General features: G+C 44.8%; 1 protein-coding gene across 1 annotated transcript; it reads left to right on the top strand.

Annotated features, from left to right (window-relative positions):
• The first annotated feature begins 14,713 nt into the window (after window positions 1-14,713).
• Window positions 14,714-19,701, top strand: PLD6 (phospholipase D family member 6). The gene is made up of 2 exons (XM_058559253.1): window positions 14,714-15,140; window positions 18,793-19,701. Exons 1-2 carry the CDS (start codon window positions 14,714-14,716, stop codon window positions 19,038-19,040), a joined length of 675 nt encoding a protein of 224 aa, XP_058415236.1. The 3' UTR covers window positions 19,041-19,701.
• The last annotated feature ends 7,617 nt before the right edge of the window (window positions 19,702-27,318 follow it).

Genomic DNA, 27,318 nt, shown 5'->3' with positions numbered 1-27,318 from the left:
TATTCTAGATATTGCAAAAGCTTGTAAGGTTGAAAGCCAGAACGTTGCTTTCTACACATATTGCTATTTCATCTGAAAAGTAAAAACAAACAAACAAACAAACTTTCATGGAGAATATTATAATTGAGAGCTTATTCAGATAAGCAGGTTTTTCAACATAAAACACTAATCTTTTCAGTCTGCTCTAATCTTTATTTCTTTCCTTCTGCTAGTTTTAGGTTTAGTTTGTTCTTCGTTTTCTGGTTCCTTATGTTGTAAAGTTAGGTTGTTGATGTGCAATCTTTCTTGTTTTGTGTGTGTGTGTGTGTGTGTGTGTGTGTGAGGAAGATCAGCCCTGAGCTAACATCCAATGCCAATCCTCCTTTTGTTTGCTGAGGAAGATTGGCCCTGGCCATCCATGCCCATCTTCCTCTACTTTATATGGGACACCGCCACAGCGTGGCTTGACAAGTGGGGCATCAGTGCACTCTCAGGATTCAAACCTGCAAGCCCCAGGCTGCTGCAGCAGAGCGCACACACTTAACCACTATGCCACCAAGCCAGCCCTCTTTCTTGTTTTTTAATGTAAGCACTTACAGCTATAAGTTTCCCACTCAGCACTGATTTTGCTGCATCCCATAAGTTTTTGTATGTTGTGTTTCCATTTTCATTCGTCTCTAGGTATTCTCTAATTTACCTTGTGATTTCTTCTTTAACCCATTGGTTGTTTAAGTGTGTTGTTTAATTTCCAAAATTTTGTGAATTTTCCAGTTTTATGTTATTGATTTCTAGCTTCATCCCACTGTAGCCAGAGAAGACACCTTGTATATTTATCTTTTTAAATCTATTGAGATTTAATTTGTGGCCTAACATATGGTCTATCCTGGAAAATGTCCCAAGCACACTTGAGAAGAATGTACGTGTTGTTGTTGTTGGGTGAAGTGTTCTGTATATGTCTGTTAGATCTGATTGGTTTATTGTAAGTCCTATTTCCTTACTTATCTTGTCTGGTTGATCTATCCATTATTGTGAGTGGAGCATTGAAGTCACCAACTATTATTGTAGCGCTGTCTATTTCTCCCTTTAATTCTGTCAATTTTTGCTTCATATATTTTGATGACCTGTCATTAGGTGTATAAATGTTTATAATTGTTATATCTTCTTGCTATGTTGAATGTTTTGTTAATATATAATGTCCTTCTTTGTCTCTTGTCATCCTTTTCTACTTAAAGTCTATTTTATCTGGTGTTGGTATAACCACCCCTCCTCTCCTGTGGTTGCTATTTGCGTGGCATGTCTTATTCCACTCTTTCACTTTCAACTTGTGTGTCTTTGACTCTCAAGTGAGACTTTTGTAGATGGTATTTAGTTGGATCACGTGTTTTTGTCCATTCTGCCAATGTCTGTCTCTTGACCAGAGAGTTTAACCTAGTATGTTTAAAGTAATTGCTGATGAGGAGGAACTAACTTCTGTCATTGTGCTGTTGGTTTTCCGTGTGCCCTACAGCTTGTTTGCTCTTCATTTCCCGCATTCCTGCCTTCTTTTGTGTTTAGTGGATTTTTTGTAGTGAAATGTTTAAATCCCTGCTTAATTTCCTTTTGTGTATATCCTATAGCTATTTTCTTTGTGCTTACCATGGGAATTACATTTGACATCTTAAAGTTATAACATTATAACTTAAATTTATAGCAGCTTAACTTCAATAACATACAAAAACTCTGCTCCTTTACAGAGACAGTGGCTTATTATTCTCCATTCCTGTCCCTTTTTATGTGGACCACTCTTTATGTCCTCTGTCTTCTCTCCTTCCCTTGCTCTTTTCTTCTTGATTTAATTCTCCCATTCAACAATATTATTGAGTGCCTACAATATGCCAGGCATTATTCTGGGGACTAGAAATACAGTTCCCTGCTCTCTTGAAACTTCCTATCTTGTGAAGAAGGTGAACAATAAAAAACTTATGCAAGTGAAAATATTCACTATGAATAGGCCAAGACAGCAGTGAGAGAGAGCAGTGCAATACTGTATTGGAGGATGAGGGGAAGCCACTCACCTCACAGGGAAGTCGAAACCTGGATGATAAGAAAGAGTGAGCTGTTTCTTCCTTCTTGGGCTTTTTTTCTCTTCACTCTAGCCCACATATGGAAAAAAAAAAAAAAGATTACAGCAGAGATAAATGAAATAAAGAATAGAAAAACAATAGAAAAAATCAATGAAACCAAAAGTTAGTTCTTCAAAAAGATCAACAAAATTGACAAACTTTTAGGTAGATGGGCTAAAAAAAAAAAAAGAGAAGATTCAAATTAATAAAATCAAAAATGAAAGTGAGGACATTACTACCTATTTTATAGGAATAAAAAGGATTATAAGACAGTGCAATGAATAATTGTATACCAAAAGATTGGATAACTCAGAGAAAATGGACACATTCCTAGAAACACAAAACCTACCAAGACTAAATCACAAAGAAAGGGAAAATCTGAATAGACATATAACTAGTAAGGAGATCTAATTAGTAATCAAAAATGTTCCAAGAAAGAAAAGCCCTGGAGTTGATTGGCTTCACTAGTGAATTCTACCAAACATTTAAAGAAGAACTAATACCAATCATTCTCAAACTTTTCCAAAAAATTGAAGAGGGGGAACACTTCTTAACTCATTCTATGAGGCCAACATAAGCCTGATACCAAAGCCAGAAAAGACACTACAAGAAAAGAAAACTACAGGACCGGCCCTGTGGCTTAGTGGTTAAGTGTGTGCGCTCTACTACTGGTGGCCTGGGTTCGGATCCCAGGCGTGCACCGACGCACCACTTGTCCGGCCATGCTGAGGCAGCGTCCCACATACAGCAACTAGAAGGATGTGCAACTATGACATACAACCATCTACTGGGGCTTTGGGGAGAAAAAGGGGGAAAAAAAAGGAGGAGGATTGGCAATAGATGTTAGCTCAGGGCTGGTCTTCCTCACAAAAAAGAAAAGAAAACTACAGACCCTTATAAACACTGATGCAAAAATTATCAACAAAATACTAGCAAACAGAATTCAGCAGCATATTAAAAGGACTACACACTATGACCAAATGGGATTTATTCCAGGAGTGCAGGGATGGTTCAACATATGACAATCAATTAATGTATTATGCCATGTCAACAAAATGAAGGAAAAAAACCACAGAGTCATCTCAATTGATGCAGAAAAAGCATTTGACAAAATTTTAACACTGTTTCATGATTTAAAAAAAACACTCAAAAAAAATAGGAATAGAAGGAAACTACATTCATATAATAAAAACCATATATGAAAAGCCTGCAGCAAACATCATACTCAATGGTGAAAGACCAAAAGCTTTTCCTCTAAGATCACAAACAAGGCAAGGATACCTGCTTCGCCACTTCTATTCAACATAGTACTGGAAGTTCTAGCTAAAGAAATTAGGCAAGAAAAAGAAATAAAAGGTACCTAAACTGGAAAGAAAGTAGTAAAATTCTTTGTTTGCAGATGATGTGCTCTTATATGTAGGAAATCCTAAAGACTCCACAAAAAAAGCTGTTAGATATAATAAGTGAATTCAGCAAAGTAGTAGGTTACAAAGTCAACACACAAAAAACAGTTGCATTTCTATACACAAACAATGAATCTGAAAAGAGAATTATAAAAACAATTCCATTCACAATAGCATCAAAAAGAATAAAGTACTAAAGAATTAACTTAACCAAGGAGGTGAAGACTTGTATAATGAAAACTACAAAACATTGCTGAAAGAAATTAAAGAAGACATAAATAAATGAAAACACACCCCATGTTCATGGATTGGAAGACTTAATATTGTTAAAATGTCAATCTTACCCAAAGCAATCTACAGATTCAATGCAATCCCTATCCAAATACCAACGATGTTTTGCAGAAATAGAAAAACTCATCCAAAAATTCATATGGAATCTCGAGGGACTCCAAATAGCCAAAACCACCTTGAAAAAGAAGAACAAAGTTGGAGGGCTCACACTTCCTGATTTCCAGACTTAGTACAAAGATACAGTAGTGGAATAGAATAGAGAGCCTCACTAATATGGTCAAAGCATTTTTGACAAGGATGCCAAGAGCATTCAATGGGGAAAGCACATCTTTTCAACAGATGGTGCTGGGAAAACTGGATATCCACAAGCAAAAGAACAAAATTGGACCCTTACCTCACACCATCTACAAAAAGTAACTCAAAATGGATCAAGGACCTAAATGTAAGACCTAAAATTATAAAACTCTTAGAAGAAAACATGCGGCAAAAGCTTCTTGACATTGGAGTTGGCAATGATTTTCTTGGATATGACACCAGAGGCACAGGTAACAAAAGAAAAAATAGACAAATCAGACTTCATTAAAATTTCGTATATCAAGAGACACTATTCACAGAGTAAAAAGGCAACAACAGAATGGGAGAAAATATTTGCAAATCATATTTCTAATTAGGAATTAATTTCCAGAATATATAGAGAACTCCTAAACCTCAACAACAACAAAACAACCTGATTCAAAAATGGGGAAAGGACTTGAATAGACATTTCTCCAAAGATGAATGGCCAATAAGCACATAAAAAGACACCAACATCACTAATTATTAGGGAAATGCAAATTAACACTACAATGAGATACCATCTCACATCCATTAGGGTGGCTACTATCAAAAAAACAGAATAGGGGTCCCGCCCTGTGGCGTAGCGGTTAAGCGCTTGCGCTCCACTGCTGGCGGCCCAGGGTTCGGATCTCAGGCACGCACTGACGCACCGCTTGTCAGGCCATGCTGTGGCGGCGTCCCAGGTAAAGTGGAGGAAGATCCGCGTGGTTGTTAGCTCAGGGCAAGTCTTCCTCAGCAAAAAGAGAAAGATTGGCATGGATCTTAGCTCAGGGCTGATCTTCCTCACAAGAAAAACAAAAAACAAAAAACAGAATACAACAAGTGTTGGTGAGGATGTGGAGAAATTGGAACCCTTGTGCACTGTTGGTGGGAATGTAAAATGATAGAGCCAGCATGGAAAACAGTATGGAGGTTCCTCAAAAAATTAAAAATAGGACTACCATATGATCCAGCAATTCCACTTATGGGTATATACCCTAAAGATTTGAAAGCAGAGTCTCAAAGAGATATTTGTACACTCATGTTCATAGCAGCATTGTTCACAGTAGCTAGAATGTGGAAGCAACCCAAGTGTCCATCGACTGATGAATGGATGAGTAAAATGTGGTCTAGGTTCCCCCACTATCTGAAAGCTTGCTTTACGCCACTTCATTTTTACCAAAGACCTACATTAGTACCTGTTTTCGCTAACCTAAAGAAATCCAAAAAGGACTTTCATTTTTAGGTAAAAAAGCAAAAAGAGAAAAGAGCGTTCAGGGTTTGTTTTGCAGTGAGCTGCTATAGAGGCAGCACGTACTGTGAGCACAGAGAGTGGCGCCGCCCAGCTCCCTCCCTGGGGACCAAACTCAGCATCGCAGCCTCAAGCCGCCATAGCTTTGAACTGTGTCTGTGAGCGTCTTTGCTTTATCTCCATTTATTCTGGTAGGTTATTTTTTGGGTCTGGGAATGCTCAAAAATTTTCCCCGTACAAATTAATGAAAATTGCTTCTTTGCTTTAAGTCATTTTGGCTTACAAAATGTTTCATAGGAATGCTCTACTTTTGGATAGCAGGGAAAACCTGTATATACATACAATGGAATATTATTCAGCCTTAAAAAGGGAGGAAACTCTGTAATATGCTACAACATGGATGAATCTTGAGGACATTATGCTAAGTGAAATGAGTCAGGCACAAAAAGACAAATACTGTGTGATTCCACTTATATGAGGTACTTTGAGTAGTCATATCCATGGAGACAGAAAGTAGCATGGGGGTTGCCAGGGGCTGATGGAAGGGGCGAATGAGTAGTTATTGTTCAATGGGTATAGAGTCTCAGTTTTACAAGATGAAAAGAGTTATGGGGATGGATGGTGGTGATGGCTGTATAACAATGTGATTGTATTTAAGACCACTGAACTGTACACTTAAAAATGGTTAAAATGGCAATTTTTTTTTTTTGTGGTGAGGAAGATAGGCCCTGAATTTTAACATCTGTGACAATCTTCCTCTACTTTTTATATGGGAGGCCACCACAGCATAGCTTGGTAAGCGGTGCATAGGTCCACGCCCGGGATCCGAACTTGCGAACCCCAGGCTGCCGAAGCAGAGCATGCGAACTTAACCACTATACGAGGCTAGCCCCAAGTTGGCAAATTTTATGTCATGTGTATTTTAACAAAGTTAAAAAAAAAAAAAACGACACCAGTGAGTGGCCAGTTCTCTGTGCTATGGAAATTTAAGCTGCTTTAGTGATCTCGGACAGTTTTCCCAAAGTTAGTGTTTGGCGTTGACGGTGGAAAGAAGATAACACTCATTTATTCCAAAGACAGACGTCTGTTGAGTGTCTACAACTGTGTGCTTGGGATTTTGTTCAACTTTTGGAAATAGCTCATCTCTTAAAGGTATTTAAAGGTGCATTTATCTGAGAGGAAGATGGCTGGAAGCGGCCCTGGGTGGCAGTGGAAGCCTTAAACCACCAGCTGTGTGTTTCGGTCATCTACTCAGAGTGGAAGGGGACCCTCAGCTCACACAGGTCAAGGGCAAAGGAAAGGAAAAGGTGAGTGCCCCTTGTGCCCCTCATCTTTGGATATAAATGTGTCTGCTTTTCTAGGCATGACATGCCCTGGGAAAACTGTTCTGTTCACATGAGGATCTTGCTAGTTGTCTGCCAGCCTGGTAACTGACTCCACTTGGTAAGTGGGAGCCCAGCATAAATGCGAGCTCAGCATTCACTTCACGGGAATGCGTGATCTAAAGTCCAATGCATAATGAAGCGTTTATTGACAAGAATGGACAGGCAGGGCCATACGCTGACTAGTTTTTCTGCACAGCTGTCGGCTTTCCCCATGAGAAAGGTGCAGTTCTTGAAGACTGATTCCTATTGGAGGGGAGGGCACAGAAGACATTGGAGACAGCTGAATCTGCACTCACCCCAGACCTAGCTAGGCTGCTGCCTTGGTGACCGAGTCTGGTTTTGTGCTTTTGTAGCTTTTCACACTGAGTAGGAGAGAGAAGACGCTCCAGGCCAGGAGCCTTCCCTTTACTTTTGAAGGCAGTCAAGGGCTTCTTGTTATTATATTAAAGACACTTACGCTCTTCCAAGAACAGACAATCTGGAGCATTTGTTCAGATTATTGGGCAATTACCTAAGCATCTCTCCTAAATTCCTCCATTTGTAATTCTTAAGAATGTACCATTAAATACTAGTGGCATTTAACATCTCTTTTTAACTGCTGCCAAACTTAATTTCTTAACTTTTTATTTTAAATACTGTTCTTTGTCCTAAAGCCTATTTTATTTGATATCAATATGGCAAGTCCGCTCTCTTATGGTTGCTGTTTACATGGTATATCTTTTTCCATCCTCTTACTTTCAATCTATTTGTGTCTTTGAATCTAAAATGTCTCTCTTGTAGAGAGCATATATTTGATCTTGCCTTTTCATCCTGCCTGACAATGTCTTCTTTTTGATTTGGAGTTCTTAGTCTATCTGCATTTAACGTAATTATAGATGTGGTTAGATTTATATCTACTATTTCTATTTTCTATATGTCTCATGTCCATTTTCTATATGTCTATATCTTTCTATATGACATACATATAGAAAATATTTAAGACTTTAAAAATTGTTTTTATTGTGGTAATATATATAACATGAAATTTGCCATTTAAACTATTTTTAAGTGTACAGTTCAGTGGCATAATTATATTCACAAGGTGTCCCATGTCTTTTTGTTCCTGTTTCTTTTTTATGTCTTCGTTTTTTGTTGAATGATTTCTGTGTTTGTGTGAGGAAGATCAGCCCTGAGCTACCATCTGATGCCAATCCTCCTCTCTTTTTTTTTGCGAGGCAGATTAGCCCTGAGCTAACATCCGATGCCAATCCTCCTGTGTTTTTGCTGAGGAAGACTGACCGTGAGCCAACATCCGTGCCCATCTTCCTCTGCTTTATATGGGACGCCGCCACAGCATGGCTTGACAAGCGGTGCGTCGGTGCTCGCCCGAGATCCGAACCTACGAACCCCGGGCCCCCGCAGCAGAGCATGTGCACTTAACCGCTGCGCCACTGGGCTGGCCTCCATTGAATGAATATTTTTTGGTACATCATTTTAATTTCTGATTTTTAAAGATATTTGTAAAAAGTGTTTTTAGTGGCTGCTGCAAGGATTACAATATGCATCTTTAATTTATCACAATCTACTTCAGGTTAATGCTGACTTAATTCAGGTAAATATAGCAACTTCACTCCAATACAGCGCCGTTTCCTCCTCCCAGATTTGTGCTATTGTTATCGCATGTATTACATCTATATATGTTAACCCCAAAATAAAGTGTTATAATTATTTATTAAATTATTTTCTGTATTATAAAGAAACTAGGAGAAGAAAAGAAAACACACAAATCCCAGTTTTTTACATTTATCCACATATTTACCATCTCCGGTTCCACCATTTGTTCCTGTGGCTCTCAGCTCCCGTCCGGTGCCTTGTAGCCTGAAGGAGCTCCTTTGGTATTTTGGTAGGGCAGGTCTGCTATCAACAAAATCTCTCAGTTTTTGTTTGAGAATGTCTTTATTTAGCCTTCATTTGTGAAGCATAGTTTCACTGCTTTAGAATTCTTGGTGGACACATTTTTTCTTTCAGCACTTTGAGCACGTCATTCCACTGCATTCCGTCCTCCATTGTTTCTGACGACTAACCAAATGTGAATTGCTTTGTATTATTGCTGTTCTTCCCCTGTACATGGGCTGCTTTTCTCTTTTGCTTTCAATAAGGTGTTGTTCTCTTTGTGTTTATACTCCTTGAGCAAGCACACTACTTGTGTTTATACTACTTGAAGCTCAAGTTTGTTGAGCTTCTTGAATCTGCAGGTTTTTCATAAAATTGGGGAAATTTTCAACCATTATTTCTTCAGATATTTTTCTGCTCTTTTCTCTTCTCTTTCTGGGAGTCCCATTACCTGTCTGTTGAGATTCTTGACATTCTCCTACACATCTCTGATCTGTTTATTTTTTCCTCTGTTCTTCAGATTGAATAATTTCCATTCATCTGTCTTGAAGGTCACTGATTCTTTCTTCTGCCATCTCAAAGCTGCCGTACAGTCTCTCTAGTGAATTCATTTCTGTAATTGTCCTTTTCAACTCCAGAATTTCCATTTAGACTTCTTTTTCAAATTTTATTTTATCGTGGTAAGAACACGAGATTTACCCTGTTAACACATTTTCATGTGTACAATACAGTATAGTTAATTATAGGGACAATGTTGTACAGCAGACCTCTAGCACTCACTCATCGCATAATTGAGACTTTATGCTCATTGATTAGCAACTCCATTTTCCCTCCCCCCAAGCCCCTGCCAACCACTGCTCTGATTCTGTAAGTTTGACTATTTTGGACACGTCATTTAAGTGGAGTCATGCAATATTTGTCCTTGTCTATGACTGCCTTATTTCACTTAGCATAATATCCTCAAGCTTCATCCATGTTATTGCATATTGCAGGACTTCCTTCTTTTTTAAGGCTGAATAATATGCCCTTGTGTGTATATACCACCACATTTTCTTTATCCAATCATTTGTCGATGGATATTTAGGTTGTTTCCACATCTTGGCTATTGTGAATAGGGTTCCACTGAACATTGGAGTGCTAATGTCTCTTCAAGATCCTGATTTCAGTCCTTTTGGATAAATACCCAGAAGTGAGATTGCTGGATCATATGGTAGTTCTATTTTAATTTTTTTTGAGGAAACTCTGTACTGTTTTTCATAGCAGCTGCACCATTTGGATTCCCACCAACAGTGCCCAAGGGTTCCAATCTCTCCATATCCTTGCCAACACTTGCTGTCTTTCGTTTTTTTGATAATAGACATCCTAATGGGTGTGAGGTGATAGTGTGGTTTTGATTTGTATTTCCCTAATAATCAGCGACATTGAGCATCTTTTCATATATCTGTTGGCCAATCGTATGTCTTCTTTGGAGAAATGTTTATTCAAATCTTTAGCCCATTTTTAAATTGAGTTGTTCTTTTTTTTGCTACTGAGTTGTAGGAGTTCCTTATATATTTTGGAAATTGACGTCTTATCTGATATATGGTTTGCATAGACTTTTTTTCAAGACTTTATTTTTATTTATTTATTTTTTTTGTGAGGAGGACCAGCCCTGAGCTAACATCCAATACCAATCCTCCTCTTTTTGCTGAGGAAGACTGGCCCTGGGCTAACATCTGTGCCCATCTTCCTCTACTTTATATGGGACGCCGCCACAGCATGGCTTAACAAGTGGTGTGTCGGTGCGCGCCCGGGATCCGAGCCTGTGAACCCCGGGCCGCTGCAGTGAAGCATGTGCACTTAACCGCTTGCACCACCAGGCCGGCCCCAAGACTTTATTTTTTAGAGCAGTTTTGGGTTCACAGCAAAATCGAGGGGAAAGTACAGAGATTTCCCATATACCCCTCACCCCAACACATGCATAGCCTCTTCCATTATCAACATCCCCTGCCAGAGTGGTACATTTGTTGCAACTGATGAACCTACATTGACAGTTTGCATAGACCTTTAAAAATAATTTCTATTTCTCTATTGAGAGTCTCTGTTGATTCAATGTCATTATATTTTCCTTTAATTTTTTGAACATATAAATATGTTGCTTTGAAGTCTTTTTCTATTAAATCCAACATCTGGGTCCACTCAAACTCAGTTTCTATTGGCTGCTGCTTTCTCTGTATCTGGGTCACACTTTCCTGTTTCTTTGCATGTCTAGTAAACTTTGGTTGAAAACTGGACATTTTAGATAAGCTAGTGTAGCAACTCTGGATTCTATTTTATTTTTCTGAGGCTGTTGGTCTTTGGAAACTTGCCTGGACTTAAACTGAAGAATTTCTCCTGCAGTGTGCAGCCACTGGTGTGTCTGCTCAGTTTTTTAAAAAATTCTTGTTTTTATTTATTCTTAGGGGTCACCCCTGTGTCTTCCTAATGTAATAATCAGCCAATGATTTTGGCAGAGGTTGTAACCAAAACCTTTGAGCCTGTAGGACTCCCACCCTCCGCTGACCAATCTGTTTGTGAGCTGGGGAACCTTTTCAAGCCTTCCTTGGCTTTCACTTTTCCTTGGGCTCTCCTGGGTCTCTTCCCTTCATGCGTAGCTCCCCAGTTAGCCAGAGATGTGTGGAGAGCATACTTCACCTCTTCTATGGTTTTCTCACATCCAGAATCCCTCCGTCACATTTATGGCTGATCTGCTGCTCACCCCAACTTGGACTGGAAGCTCGGGCTAGTAAGGCTGGTTTTCCTCATTCATCCCCAACTGAACCCACCAGTTTCAGCCATCAAAGCTGTAGGTTTTTGCAGCCAGTCCACATTGGTAAGACTATCACTTTTGCCAACCAAGCTGGGGAGTGAAGGAACAGGAGCGGCCGCAGTCAATAGGCTGCAGAATCCTGCTGCTCCTACTCAAGCTCCAGTGGTCTTTCACAACTGGAGCTTCTCACGTTCTTGGCGGCCTTTGGTGGGTTGACAGCGTCCCGGTGTGGGTGTTCGTGACCATTCCCCCAGTTTTCTGTTTGTTCTTGCAGAGAGGAATCGACCACCTTGTGACACTGCCATAACAGGAAGTGCCTCTTCTCACTCTTTATTATCATTTTAGACGAAGAGAGTGAAGCTCATAGAGATGAAGCAATTTGCCCTAGGTCATGCAGCAGCTAGGAAATAGGGGAGCCAGAATTAAACTGAGGGGCTCTATTTTTTTTTAATTTTGCTGAAGTATAATTGACATACAGTAAATTATACTTATTTAAACCATACAATTTGACAAGTTTTAACACATGTATATGCCCATGAAACCATCACCACCATCAAGGTAAAAAACATATCCATCACTTCATGTCTCTTTGTAATCCCTCCTGCCCTTCCTCCCATCTCTAGGCAACCACTGATCTGCTTTCTGTCACTATAGTTTGCATTTTCTAGAATTTTATATAAATTGAATTATACAGTATGTACTCTTTTTGTCTGGCTTTTTTCACTCAGTATACTTAAAGTTCATCCATGTTGTAGTATATATCAGTAGTTTGTTTCTTGTTATTGCTAAATAGTATTCCATTGTATAGCTGTGCAAAAGTTTTTTTATCTATTTATTTGTTAATGGACATTTGTGTCATTTCCAGGTTTGGGTTATTATAAATAAACCTGCTATGAACACTGTGTACAAGTCTTTCTGTGGACATCTGCTTTCATTTCTCTTGGGTTACACCTAGGAGTGGGACAGCTGGATCCTATGGAAGGTGTATGTTTAACATTTTTAATAAACTTTTAATTTGGAATAATTTTAGATTTACCAAAAAGTTTCAAAGACAGCACACAGAGTTCCCATATACCCTTCACCAGTTTCCCTTACTGTTAGCATCTTACATTACTATCATACCTTTGTCACAGCAAAGATACTGACACTGGGACACTACTATTAGTTAAACTCCAGACTTTATTTGGATTCCACCAGTTTTCCCACCAATGTCATCTTCCTATTCCAGAATCCAGTCCAGGGCACCACACTGCATTTAGTTGTCCTGTCTCCCCAGTCTCCTCTGGCCTGTGATGGTTTCTAAGCTGTTCCCTTTTTCTCATGACCTTGGCAGTCTTGAAAAATACTGTGGAATGTGATAGCATGTCCTCCAACTGGGTTTCTGATATTTTTTCCCTCATGCTTGAACTGGGGTTTTGAGCTTTGGGAAAGAATACCACACGGGGTGAAGCGCTCTTCTCATCACTTCATGTTGGGGGGTACATGTTGGGGGATACTCACATGGCATCTTTGGTGACATTATCACTTGGGTAAGGCAGTGTTTACCAGTTCTCTCCACGTAAAGCTTATTTTTCTGCTTTCCCTACTGTGGTCACTAAGTCTAGCCACCCTCACAGGGGCAGGGAGATTTAGTTCTACCTCCTGTAGGGGGAGTATCTCCATATATTATCTGGAATTCTTCTGTAAGGAAGACGTGTCTTTTCTCTCTTTATTTAGTCAATTATTTATATCAGTATAGACTCACATCTATTTATTGTATACTTAGGTTATAATTCAATAACTCATTATTTATTTTGTTCCTCAAACTTTTGCAGTTTTGGCCATTGGGGGTTCCTTCAGGTTGGCTTCCGTGTCCTTTGCACATGCTGCCATCCTTTTGCTTTTTTGAGCACTTCCTTACCTTCCGGTACTACAAGCTGCCTCAAGCTCATCTTCTATCTCCCCCGCCCAGTCCTGGAATCACTCACGTCTCCAAGGAGCCCTGGTTCCTTTTGTTGGAGAGTGGTATTTAGAAACCAAGATCTGGGAGCTAGGTGTGCTCATTGCTGCTGGGTGTCATTGCTTCTGGGCCTCCCAGGGGACTGAACTAGGTGCTATATGTATGTCAAAACTGACATTTTATGTCTATTAATATACATATTAAGCTAAACATGAGTTCACACTGGTGTCTCTGACTCCAGTGCAGGACCACAGGGATCATTGTAGCCTCCCCCTTGCTTATCTCCAACTCCTCTGCTCAACAGAGACAACCCTGGCTCCCGCTACCTGCCAGCCAGTTACTAATTTGTTCCACCCTAGTGCACGTGTACAGCAGCTTCAGCTTGTTAACCCGTTCCCCCCTTGGGAAATAAACGTACTAACCAGACGACAGTGTTTATGTGCAGTTCATGTTTAGCCTATAGTTTCCAGTCAAAACACAGTTTTCCAGTTACTTAGGTCAGTTCCTTCTTTTCCTCCTCAGGGGTTCTGTTTCTTAAAGATGTAAGTCATGGAGACCGTCAGCTGGTTACAAGGAGACGGTAGAGGAGACTGTCACTTCCAGTTAAAGGCCACAGAAAGACTTCGATTTAGCCCTGAAAATTCCTGATTAGGATTCAGGAAAGAGGCAATACGAAAAATTCTTACCCTTTCTTCTCTTTTTTCTCCCAGTGAAAAGTAACAGCCCCTCCCAAGTGATACAGTGGGCCCAGTGCTTGCTAAGTCAAGACCATGGCCTTCTTATTCCCCACTCTGTTTATGGTTAAAGCAGAATAGGCGCCTTCAAATAACGAAACATTATATCGGGAGGGTCAGAAGAAACACAAGGGGCCTAACGCTGGACTTGGGGCCTGTCCCCATCACACCACGGCTTCCAGCACTTTGGGTTCAAATGCTGCCATCAGCAACGGGTTAACTGACATTCCCCGTGTGTTTTCAGACCCTCTCCCAGCCCTGCTGCCGCAGTGCAAAGGGGACGGCGTGAACCGAGAGGTCCGCGCTGCTCTGTCGCCTCCGAAGGGAGGAGGACCTGGGCTATTGCAGGCTTTGTGGGCAGCGGGTGGTGACGCGGTAGTGGGCGCAGACGGAAGTTTCTGGCCTTGGCGGGCAGCCGGCGGCGTGGGGGGTCCCGGCAGGCACTCAGCAGGTCTGCCACCGTCCGCAGCGCTGCCTGGCGGGCGCGCAGGCGCGGTGGGTGGCGAGGCGGTGGGCACACGTGGCCTGCGGGCGCGCAGGCGCGGCGGGTGGCCACGCGCTGGGCGCACGTGGAGCGCAGGCGCGGTGCGCGCACGTGGCGGGCGGGCGCGCAGGCGCGGTGGGGCCAGCGGCGGCCTCGGCGGGCGGCGGGCATGGGGCGGTTACGCTGGCAGGTGGCGGCCGTGGCGGCCGTGGGCCTCGCGCTGGCCCTGGAGGCGCTGCCCTGGGTGCTGCGCTGGCTGCGGGCCGGGAGGCGGCGGCCGCGGCGCGAGGTGCTCTTCTTCCCGTCGCAGGTGACCTGCACCGAGGCGCTGCTGCAGGCGCCGGGCGCCGGGCCGGCGGGGCCCCCCGCGGGCTGCCCGTGCAGCCTGCCCCACGGCGAGAGCTCGCTGAGCCGCCTGCTGTGCGCCCTGCTGGCCGCCCGCAGCAGCCTGGAGCTCTGCCTCTTCGCCTTCTCCAGCCCGCAGCTGGGCCGCGCCGTGCAGCTGCTGCACCAGCGCGGGGTGCGGGTGCGCGTCATCACCGACTGCGACTACATGGCCCTCAACGGCTCGCAGATCGGCCTGCTCCGCAAGGCAGGTAGGCCGGGGCCGCGAGGCGGGCATCCCAGGCCTGGGGCTTAGGTCGGAGGAGCTCTGTGGGGAGGGGCCTCAGGCCCCAGGCCTGGAGGATGATCAGACCCCCCGGATCGTAGGCAGAGGGGAGAGTGTCAAAGGTGGGTACTTGGGGGCAGGGGTGTGAGGACAGGTGAAACCCCATTTATTTCCCGTGGCGGCCTTGTAAGGTCAGGATAGTTTTCCCCCGAGAACCTCCAGGGCTGACTATAAAGAGCCCCTACTCGGTCGGTGCGGTTCTGTGCAGAGGGGGCTTATACACACCCTGTATCTGAGTGTGAGCCCCAGGGAGTGAGCAGGCTGTGTTCCAGCTAGTGGAGGACGGCCTTGGGGATTTCGAGAGGCCGGGGCCTGCCCAGGGACACGCGGGAAGTGGATGGAGCCCCTGCGATTCCCTGCGTTCCCATGACCTGCATTGGCCTTGGGACCCAGTGGGGAAAGTGTGTGCCTGGGTAGAGCACGGGGTGTGGCTTAGCTGGCTGAGGTTTGACTCTTGCAGCCTGAAATGAGGATGGCTTATCTGACAGCGCTCAGGAAATCGAGGGCGGAGGCTGCAAACACATCTTCAGGCCCCGCTGTCAGGCTGTCAGAGGGCCTGAGAGTCTCGGTGATGGTGCTCACAGGGCCACGTGCTCAGAAGGCAGTGCTTGGGCTACTCCAGGCCTGAAGGAGTAACACAGGAAAAGCCATTTCATCTTAAACCCACTAGTAAATGTCATGCTGGGGCTTCTGAAATGAATACAAATAATATACTCAGAAGTGGAGCTAAAATGTTTAGTTGGTGCGTAGTCAGTTTGTTTCTCCAGCTGCAGAACGAAGGGGAGACTGGCCTGCCTCCCTCACTGGAGTGGGGGACAGATGAGCCGGGAATAGGAATAATTTTAGAGACATTCTGAATTCAGACCCTCGTCCTACTGTGCATTCTTTGTCTCATCCTTCCCCTCAGTGTCACTGTGCATCCTGGGAGCTCTGTCCCTCGCGTTTGTCATGTCAGGCGCACCGAGCCTGACCCTTGTCTCTCTCCATCACTCGGGCACCCAGGAAGGTCATTCCTGCACGAGCCTGTGTTTGACCTGTGGATTCTGGCGGCCGCGCCCGTGAGCCCTGCCCTGGCCGTGGGGTGGTCCCAGCCCACTCTGTTCCGTGCCCGTGAGCACGGACCTCTTCTGAGCTGGGAGGACACAGCATCCCGGAGCTGGGCTCGGGCTCTCCACGTGGGGACGCACCTCAGTCATCTGGTACCTGGTGCCTCCCTGTGGGCAGAGTTGGAAAGTAGTTTAGATATTGAGGATGTTCATTTCCACTCTCCAGGCAGTCGTGAGTTGTCCTGACTCTGTTGGTCCTTTTAATGGGGACACTTGGGAGGCATGGGCCACGTTAGTTAGCTTTTAGAGAATCATAGAATCTCAGGTTTGGAAAGGGCACTGCGACCAGACCCCATCTAAGGCTTGATTCCCCTCTGATGGCGCCCCAGCCGGTGTTCATCATTCGTCTGCTCAGCAGATAACATCTGTGTGCCGGCAATCACCGGGACGGGTCCAGGCGCCGGGCACGGTGGGCAGCGAGTCCCAGTTCACCTGTGACCTGGGAAGCTGGCTGAAGCGTGACTGTTAAGGTAGTAAGAAGGGTCAGGAAATGGAATAAAGCAGGGTGGGAGGGGTGGGGTGGCCCGGGACAGCTGCTCAGAGGCGTCACATGAGGGCAGAGCTTAGGGACGTCGGGGACATCTGGAGGAGGAGTCTTCTCATTTGAGAAACAGCAAGTACAAGTGTAACTTCATGTGTTTGAGGAACTGCAAGAAATCCCCTGTGGCCGAAGGTGGAAGTAGTAATGAGGAGAGGCCAGAGGGCACACGGGCATGGAAGTCACACAGGCGTGGAGGGCACACGGGTGTGTAAGGCACACAGGCGTGGAGGGCACACTGGTGTGTAAGGTGCAGGCGCGGAGGGCACACGGGCGTGTAAGGCGCACAGGCGTGGAGGGCACATGGGCGTGTAAGTTACATAGGTGTGGGGGGCACAGGGGGGTGTAAGGCACAGGCGTGGAGGCACATGGGCGTGTAAGTCACAGGCACGGAGGTCACGGGGGTGTAAGGCACAGGCGTGGAGGGCACACGGGTGTATAAGACACACAGGTGCGGAGGGCATGCAGGTGTGTAAGGCACGCAGGCTCAGAGGGCACACGGGTGAGTGGGGTTGGCTTCATGCAGGGGTGTTTGGACCCTGTTCTGTGAGATGGGAAGCCCTTAAAGGTTGGTCAGCAGGGCAGAAGGGACAGAGGCCTCATAGAGGTTGTCCAGGCCGCTCTGACGAGCATGGGCTTTGGGGCAGGAGTGGGCGGTGGATGGCAGAGCCTTGCGGTAGTGTTGGAGGTGGTCGGGAATGGTCGGATTTAAGGTCTGTCTTGAAGGGAGAGCTGATGGCATCTGCCGGTGGGCGGCTGGTTATGGGCTGAGCAGAAGGGGCGCCGGGGTCCCCGGGGATGAGGCGGCGCAACTTTCACGGCAGCATTGCTGGGCAAAATACAGGATACCCAGGTGAATTTGAACTTCAGGTAAGCAACGAGTTATTTTTAGTCTTGGGACTAAATTGCCTGGGACATACCTTCAAAAATGATTTGTTGCTCATCTGAAATCTCAGTTTAATCTGGACATCCTGTAGTTTTGTTTGCTAAGTCTGGCAACCCTGTTGCAGAGCAGCTATGTTAAACTCTTCTCTTAAGTCACATTTCTAACGGGCTCATTTGCTGATAAGCAGCGAGGCAGACCTTCTTCCCGGGTTGATGCCTGGTGGACGGACAGACTGGGTCCTGCCCCCGGGGAGTTTGAAAACAGTGGGGAAGAGAGACAAACAGTAAAACAGAAGGCAAGGATTACGAGGTCTTTGCTGAAGGAAACAAGGCGAGGTGAATGAGAGTAATTCGTCTCTATATCAGGTGGGGCTCTTTCTGCCTCGGGGGTCAGAGGCTGGTGCAGCTGGGAGCTCACTGGCCTGATCCGCTGGCTCCGGGTCACTTCATTCCCTCGCTCCTGCGCTGCTCCCTTGGCCGGTCCCCCCGCTTACAGAGGGATGTATGCATCCCGGCCTGGGGGTGCTTACAGGGGTGCTCCAGTCCTGGGCAGCAGTGGGAGCTTGGGGGCAGGGAAACCCAGGGAGTGATTTTTGCTCTGATGGCCTGTGTCTGGGTTAATGACCAGCTCCTCCCAAAACAGGACCTCTGAAGGGCTGTGCTGGTTCTCTGCACCCCGGAGGCTGCGGGTGAACCTCACCCAGATCCGGGGCTGGGGGCGGGTTGGCAGATCGAGTCATGTGAAGAGAGAAGCGTTTCCACGTCTACCAGGCCCCTGCTGCCGTCCCACCCCTCCGGACCGTGTGCCCCTCCTGCTGGATACTCCGCATTCCCACTGCATTCCCCTGTGAGCTGGTTGTGGCCAGCCACCGTGGGGCTCAGCCGCCACCACCCGTCCCAGCATGACAGGCTTCCTCTTTCCCACCAAATTGGAAACAGAGAGCAAAATGAGTAGCCGCTAGACGGGGCCCACACGTGAGGAGGAGCTCAGACGCCTGAATGAGGGGCAGTGGGGAGGCGGGGTGAAGGCTGACTTGCCCTTTTTGCAGGTATTCAGGTTCGGCATGACCAGGACCTGGGCTACATGCATCACAAGTTTGCAGTCGTGGACAGGAAGGTGCTGATCACCGGCTCTCTCAACTGGACCACGCAAGCCATCCAGAACAATCGAGAAAACGTTTTGATTCTGGAGGATGAAGAGTATGTGAGGCTTTTTCTGGAAGAATTTGAGCGTATCTGGGAAGAGTTTAACCCTACCAAGTACACCTTTTTCCCACAAGAGAAGAGAAGTCACTGAGCTGTGCTCTCTGCTCTTCTTCAGAGCTGGCGGGGAGAGTGGTGTTGCCGTCACAGGACTTCGGTGCCTCCAGGCAGAGCCAGAGCAGACCTACAGAAAATGGGACCCAGACCCCCGTGCCCCGGCCGGAGCCGCTGCGGGGTTTGGTGCCGGACTCTGCGTTCTGCGTGAGAGAAACCTCAGTGCTAGAAAAAAACACTGAGTCTGCATTCTCGTTCATGCCAACGCTGAAGCGACCTGAAGAGTTCGGGGTTAGCAGCAGGTCGGCTGTCTGGGCCTGAGCTTGGGGGTTTTTCTCTCCACCCCAAGTCAGTTCAGCCACAGCCTCTTACCAGTGTGTGCTCTGGGTTGGGGTCAGAGTCGGAGGGTTTCTCCTCCCGCCCCACAGAGAAGGCCCAGTGCTGGTCTCGGCTTGAAAGTCCAGTTTCCTCTCTTGACTCCAGACTCTCCTGTTTGGCTGACGCCAGCAGGTCAGCCCTGTCGGCATCTCCTGAACTGTCTCCTCTTCTCCCTTTGGCCTGGCCCATCCCGTCCAGTGCAGCTGAGCCCTGGGGTCGGTCAGAGGTTGACAGTTGCTTCATCCCTGCTGTCACCAGCTCCTGGGTGGCTGATTGGTGGGTCGGAGTCAGAAAAGGGAAAAGAAGGAAGGAAGGAAGGAAGCAGGGCTGGGAGGGCGGGCTAGGCCCGCCAGGCACAGGGAGCTGCCTTCCAGGCCCCTGGCGCAGGCCGGTGGTCCTCTCTCCTGGTTTCCCCGCACAATTTCTCTGTGAAACAAGACGCATGAAGACGTGCGCTCCCCTCTGCCTTCCTGTGGGGAGGTGCATGGTCTGGCAGGAAGGGCGGGAAGTGGCCAGAAGCTGCTTCTGTTTCCATATGTTATGCTTTTAGTTTTTAGCATTCTCACATTCAAGGTGATCTTGTTGTGCACTGAGAAGTGACTTTCCCTTGAACACCCGCGGACTCAGCTGAGTGGCGTTTTTGGCTCTGAACCGCCGCGAGTTATCCAACTGTCTGGAATAGAGGAGAGGCCGGTTTCAGGCTGTGGTACCGTACAGATCTATCTTTATTCTCAGCTCAGGGTTTTGCATTCACAGGTAATTAGGAGAACAGGTATCTTATATACATTTGTGAAATGTTCCAAATGCATTTTTTCATAATGTGTATGTTTATATATAGATAGGTCAAATAACATCTGAACAGTTCTGTGACCGTCTTGTATTTCTGTCATATGCTGTGTGACCTGTCCTGAGGTCTGTTTGGCACGTCCGTGGGTGTCACCCTTGCTGTCCTGCTCCCATAGCCACCTGGAGAGACCATTTAGTGTTGCATGTTCTTTCCTTTTTAAAGTTATCTCTGACTTACGTTGTTAGGCAAGTAAACCCGAAGTTAGTATTTGTTACTTAATGGAAGCTATAAAGTATAACACACGGGTTGGAAATCACAAGAAATGGTTTACACTAATGTGCTCTGTCCCCTGAGTGTGTGCTCCAGCAGTGTGTGTTCTCTGAAGAGAACACGGGAGAAGCTGCCGAGTGTCTCTTGGATGATGAAGCCGTGTGGTCCTGGCCTTCCTGTGCGTTTGAATAAAAGTGTTCTTACTCTGGAATGTCAGTGCCTTGTGTCTCTGTCGTTTGCTCTGTCATTCAGATCGTGGCTGCTCTTTATTAAACAAATACAGCGTTTTTTCGTGGTGGGGGCGGCAAACAGCTGATACAGCTAATAGAAGCCGTTGGTCACAACAGGAGCCTCGCAGAGAGGAGCCGGATCTGAGGTGTGGCCTGGGGGCCTCCTGAAGGCTGGTCCAGGACCTCCACGCTGCTTGGGGTACGACTTCCAGCCGTTTTCCTCCCCCCAACCCGGCCCGTGGAGGGGCATGCGCAGCCCGCTCCCCCAGCGGTGCCCGGGTCTCTGCTCTGATCGCACCCCCTTCCTCTGGAAGCAGGCTGGCCTTCGAACGCAGATGAATTAGTGACAGGATGCAGATAAAGTGATCTAGTCAAGCTATCTAGATCCATGTTTTCAAAATTGTGAAATGATCTCATCTTTTTATTTAATATATTATTTATATTACTTTGTTATTTTCATCATCTTAACAGTGGTGGGAAATTGAATCTAATAAAGTTTTAGATAATAGTTAACTTTTCTGAAAAGAACTCTCAATAAATAAAACTTCCTGAGGGACAGGGCCGAGGAAGGGTCGCACAAAATACACCCCCAGGGTGGAGGTTGTTCCGTCTCTGTGGATGAGGTGTCTGCACACGACTGCCGGGCCCTACTGCGGACCGGCCCCGCCCCACTGACCGAGAGCGTGCGGGCAGCCGGGCCAGCTGAGAGGGACGGGCGTTCGTGTCCGAGGCCGTGCCGAGTGCCCAGGGTTCAGGGTCTGTAAAAGCAGATGAACTAAGTGGCTGATCTCGAGTCGACTTCAGGCTAAGTGGCTTTGTCCTGAGTGGCAGTTATTGGGGCTAGTCCAGGGATGGGCGGTCATGCTGAGACCCCCTCACACTGCGGCTCTGCCCTCTGCCTGGCGTCCCTCAGGCAGGTGACACGAGGCCGTGGCCCGAGCACTGAATGGAAGAAGGCTGGGAGGGGCCTCGTGTGGAGTGTGTGTTGCCTGAGACTGCTCTGCCTGCAAGGTTCTGTCACAGCTGCCCAGAGAGAAGCTTTCAGAGAAGCGGTCAGTTCCCCCAGGAGGCTGGGCAGTTCCTTCAGAGAGGAGTCGGGAACCTCTCTCCCCTCACTGCACCCCACCTCCCCCGTAGGCTCTGTACCTCGTGGTTTTAGTTCAAGGTTGTCATTTTAACTATGGGACAGTGATACAGCTTAACAAACCTGATGTTGTGAAAGTTAATTAAACACTGGCACAGTTAACTTTAAACTATTTTAAACACTTGCAACCCTTGTGATTAAAAAAATTGTCATGGTAGTAGTATATGGCCTTAACAGCCTACCCACAACCGTCAGACACACCAACAACGTGTGAATGAGCTAACGCAACCGTGTTGTATTTTAAAGCACCATATTGGATCTATTGAATCTTTTTTTTTGTGAGGAAGATCAGCCCTGAGCTAACATCGATGCCAATCCTCCTCTTTTTGCTGAGGAAGACCGGCCCTGGGCTAACATCTGTGCCTGTCTTCCTCCACGTTTTATATGAGACACCACCACAGCACGGCTTGACAAGCGGTGCATTGGTCCGCACCTGGGATCCGAACCCGTGAACCCTGGGTTGGTGAAGTGGAGCTCAAGAACTTAATCGCTACACCATGAGGCCAGCCCCTGAATTGGTTTTTGAAGCAAGTGATTACTTTTTAAACAACACTTCATTGAGATTCATATACCATAAAATTCACCCTTTTAAACTATGCAATTCAGTGGTTTTTAGTATATTTGCAGAGTTGTACAACCATCACCACTATCTGATTCCAAATGAGATGAAAATTCATCTCCCCAGAAAGTAACCCTGTCCCATTAGCGGCCACTAACCTTTCCCTCCTACCCCGGCCCCTGACAATCGCTGATCTGCTTCCTCTCTCTGTGGATTTACTTGCTGTGGACGTTTCATATAAATGGAGTCCTACACTATGTGGCATTTTGTCTCTGCCTTCTGTCACTTAGCAGAATGTTTTCAAGGGCCATCCATGTGTCAGCATTTCACTTCTTTTTATAGCTGAGTAATATGCCATTGTATGGATAGACCACAATCTGTTTACCTGTTCATCAGCTGATGGACATGTGGGTTGTTTCCACCTTTTGGCCGTTACAGATAATGGTGCTGTGGACGTTCACGTACAAGGGTTTGTGTGGACACGTTTTCATTCCTGTTGGGTATATCCTTCCCTAGGAGGTGGTACTGTGGGACATCTAACTCTGTCTAACCATTTGAGAAACCGCCAAGACAGTTTTCCACAGTGACTGAACCATTTTACGTTCCCACCGGCAATGTATGAGGGCTCCTTTTTCTCCACATCCTCGCCAACAAAAAGTTATTTGACTAATTATAACTCAACCTATTGGTTGTGAGGTGGTGTTTCACTGTGGTTCTGACTTGCATTTTCCTGAGGACTAATGATGTGGAGCATCTTTTCATGTGCTTACTGGTCATTTACATATCGTCTCTGGAGAAATGCATTCAAATCCTTTGCCCATTTTTTTCATTGGGTTGTCTTTTTATTCTTGAGTTATAAGAGTTCTTTGTATATTCTGGATACAAGTCCCTTATCAGATACATGATTTGCAAATATTTCCTCCCTTTCTTTGGGTAGTAGTTTCACTTTCTCCATGGTATTGTTTGTAGCATGTGTTATTAATTTTGATATAGTTCAATTTACCTGTTTTTACTTTGTTGCTTGTGCTTTGGTGTCATATCTAAGAAATCATTGCCCAACCCAAGGTCACAAAGATTTGCTCCTGTTTTTTTTGAAGAGTCTTATACTCTTGGCTCTCATATACAGGTCTGTGAACCATTTTGAGTTAATTTTTTTGTATGGTGTGAGGTAGGGGTCCAACTTCATTCTTTTGCATGTGGACAGATAGTTGTCCCAACACCATTTATTGAAAAGATTATTCTTTCTCTCTGAATGGTCTTGGCTCCCTTGTTGAAAATCAGTGATCTTACATGTAAGGGCTTCTTTCTGGATTCTCAATTCTGCTCCACTCATCTGTATGTCAGTCCTTACGCCAGTACCACACTGTCTTGATTGCTGAAGCTTTGTAGTAAGTTTTGAAACCTAGTAGCATGAGTCCTCTGACTTTGAAAAAGAAAAACTTTGTTTTGATTGTTTTGGGTCCCCTTACATTTCCATATGAATCTTAGGATCTGCTCATCAACTTTTGCAAAAGCAGCTGGGATTTTCATAGGGATTGTGTTGAATCTATAGATCCAGTTGGGGAGTACTGCCAGTCTAACAATATTTTGTCTTCTAATCCATGAACCTTTATTCCTAAGTATTTTATTTTTGGTGTTATCACAAATGGAATTCTTTCTTAATTTCTGTTTCAGATTGCTCATTACTAGTGTATAGAAATACAGTTGATTTTTGTATATTAATCATGTAGCCTACAAACTTGCTGAACTCACTTATTAGTTTTAATAGATTTTTTTTGGTGGATTCCTTAGGATTTCCCATATACAAGATCGTGTCATCTGCAATAAAGAGAGTTTTACTTCTTTCTTTTTGATATGGATGCCTTTCTTTTTTGCCTGATTGCTCTGGCAAGAATCTCCAGTACAATGTTGGATAGATATGGTGAGAACAGATACCCTTGTCTTGTTCCTGATCTGAGAGGAAAAGCTTTCAGTCTTTCAATTGAGTGCGATGTTAGCTGTGGGTTTTTCATAGATGTCCTTTATCATACTGAGGAAGTTCCCTTCTATTCCTTCAATTCTATTCCCTTTTATTCTAGTTGGTTGGTGTTTTTATCATGAAAGGGTGTTGGATTTTCCAAATACCAACTAAGTTTCAGAATTGCCTTTACATAGCTTTAAAAAAACAGTGACTTAAAGCAATATATTAGAACACCATGGTATTAGACCAGTGTCCAAAAATTGTCTACTTTTGACTATTTTTTTTAATAGGTAAAAAATTATTGGAACATCCTTAAACTGGAATAGCACACTGGAAATATGTATCCTTTATGTCTGTACTCAACTTTATTTTTGCTAAGTTTTATAAATTCCATAAAGTTGATTTCTAATAGGTAGAGTCAGACTTTTAATTTTTATTTGTTTATCTGAATAAAAGTTTGGATTCCCACACAGTCATTTTCACATATTTCATTCCAAAGGTTGTGGCAATATTGGGAAAAAATCTAGTTTCTTATTTTAAATTTATTTAATGAGTCACAACTAGAATTTAGAAAATGAAACAGAATGGAGACATCAGAGTATATCCTAGTAAGGGTGCATTATTTTGTGAAATTTTGGGTTGTGGTTGTAGTGTCTGTATTGGGTCATGAGGTAAGATGCATTTTTTTTAAAACAAAAAGTAAAACTTTATCTTAAATAAATCTATTAATAAAGGGGCAAGTATGGGAGAGTTACAGTTCCTTCTTCTCAACGGTATTTCTAATTGTCATTTTGCCCTCTTGAAGGTTTCTATAACTGAGCCAATGGACCTTAATTAGATTCTGGATGTAAAATATTTCTGATGACGCTTTGTGTGTGAACATGTGAAATCTGGACTTTTATGTGAAATCTTGATTTCAAAATGCTGACAACGAATCCAAAACTTTAAAAACACTGTAAAAAAAAAAAAAGATTATAAAAGTAAAAACAAACAAACAAAAAACCCTCCATTATAAATCTCTAGGGTACTGATCAATTTCTGACTTTGGACCTAAATGCATATTCTGCATATGTCTCTCCATTAAACAAAACTGCATTCACAGCATGCAAAGGGTGATGCAAAAATAGTTTATTATGATAGAGTTTATGTAAAGTTAGGTAATATTTACAAAATACAAATGATCAGCTACATCCATGGGAATCTAGCATGTCACACAAAGGAATAAATATTTTGACACAGTAACACTTCAATTGTAGTGAACAGTTGATCAGAAACGTTTTCTTTCTTTTTTTTAAAAGAAAGCCTCAAACTAAACCCTAACAGTCTTGAATTGTCAGAAAGAGAGAGCAGCTTCACTGCCTAGGCTGTTCTCTTCCAGAGGACCCCGGCAGCCTGGCAGAAGTCGGCCCACCCTGGTGGGCTCTGCTCCCAGGAGCAGCCTCCGCGGGAGCGGGGGCTGTGTGCTCAGGGGGCCCCGGGCTCTCGGGGCCTCTGCCGCCTTCTGCAGGTGACTTTCAGTCTGAGGAACATTATCAGTTAGCGCTAGTACAGAAATTCAACGCCAGTTAAAATTACACAACCTTGTTCTTGGAACATGTTATCACCTGTTGAAATAATGAGCTGTGGCAGAAGCAGTTGCTGTGAAATATTTCCAAATTTGTCACAGCGGAAGAACTTTTCTGCATGTTTCCCTTTGTCCCTAGATCCGCTCCCCCGCAGTGTGGCTAGGATGTTTTGTCTGTAGGAGCTGAATGGAGACAGTCACCCTGATACAGGAGAATATTTGTGAGAGGAGTCATGAAGAACCGTAACTGCTGAGGAGCCACTGAGAAAGTTTATATTTTATAAATATTACTTAGGAAAACCACACGAATCGATTCTTATCATTTAACTGGGTTTGAATCCTAACAATTAGTCGTTAATACTAAAGATAAATCCTAAAATCAATTTTAATTGAAGTTCTGTGATATTAACATAGCACAAGAATGAATTTAGTGTTCTTTATAATCTATTCCTAGCTTTCTATGAAATAAAACCAGGCGTATGTGATACACCTGGTTGTAAAGGGCATGGGAAATGTGCCGGGCAGCAGGGGGCTGTCTGGTGACTCCTTCCTGGTGAGCTCAAACCCAGGACCCCGCGAGCCGAGACCGGCGGTCCTGCCGTCCTGCTGATCCAGTTCATGAGTATTTTGTGACTAAATGTTTCCTTACCAAATTGACATAGACACATATTATAAAATAAAAGCATTACAAGTTTTGGGACTTCCACGCGATGACACAAGATAACCCAGGAGCTGGGGCGAGGGAGCCGCTTGGCTGGACTCCACCACGGCCCTGCCATAAGCAGTCACAAGTCACCACGCCAGAACTGTGCTGCAGACTAAGTGCCCTACAAGTCTTAAATTACTAAGCAAAGGATCTGTTCAGGCTGTGACTACCACGTTCTTCTTCTCCTGACTTTCCTCAAGGACTCTGAACGGCTCTGCCAAGAACAAGTATGACAGAGTTCTGTCAATGCAGGTTAGCATTAGTTTAGATAATACAGCTTTTAAAAGTACCTGTTAAATGACCAAAACTTTTAAAAAGATATATCAGTCACTAAAAACATTTCCTTATAATGTTGGGTGGAGTTCACTGTTGTACCCAAAGCTGTTCTCTTATCTTAAAAAGGGATGTTTGTATAAGATTTAAAAGAAAACCCACATAAACTTTGTCACATAAACCCCTGCAGTCGCTTCTGAGTGATGTTCACACTGCTTGCTCTGAATAATATATAGGTTATTCTGAAGGAAACAGCTGCTTTTGAATACAGAGAAGCTGGAAGCCACACCGTGAGTGCAGTAGCTAACGTCCTCACAGTCCTGTGGGAACTCCTGGAGGGAGGCCCAGGGGGTGTTTAAGCCGTCACTGTTCCACACCCGGGGGATGGGGGCTAGTGGTGAGCTTCTGCTCCTGCTCTGCTGAGTCTTCTGCAGGAGGCTTCAGAGA

Source organism: Diceros bicornis, chromosome 18 (assembly GCF_020826845.1).
Source record: "Diceros bicornis minor isolate mBicDic1 chromosome 18, mDicBic1.mat.cur, whole genome shotgun sequence".
NCBI classification, from domain to species: Eukaryota; Metazoa; Chordata; class Mammalia; order Perissodactyla; family Rhinocerotidae; genus Diceros; species Diceros bicornis.
This window is presented reverse-complemented; position numbering and strand designations above follow the sequence as displayed.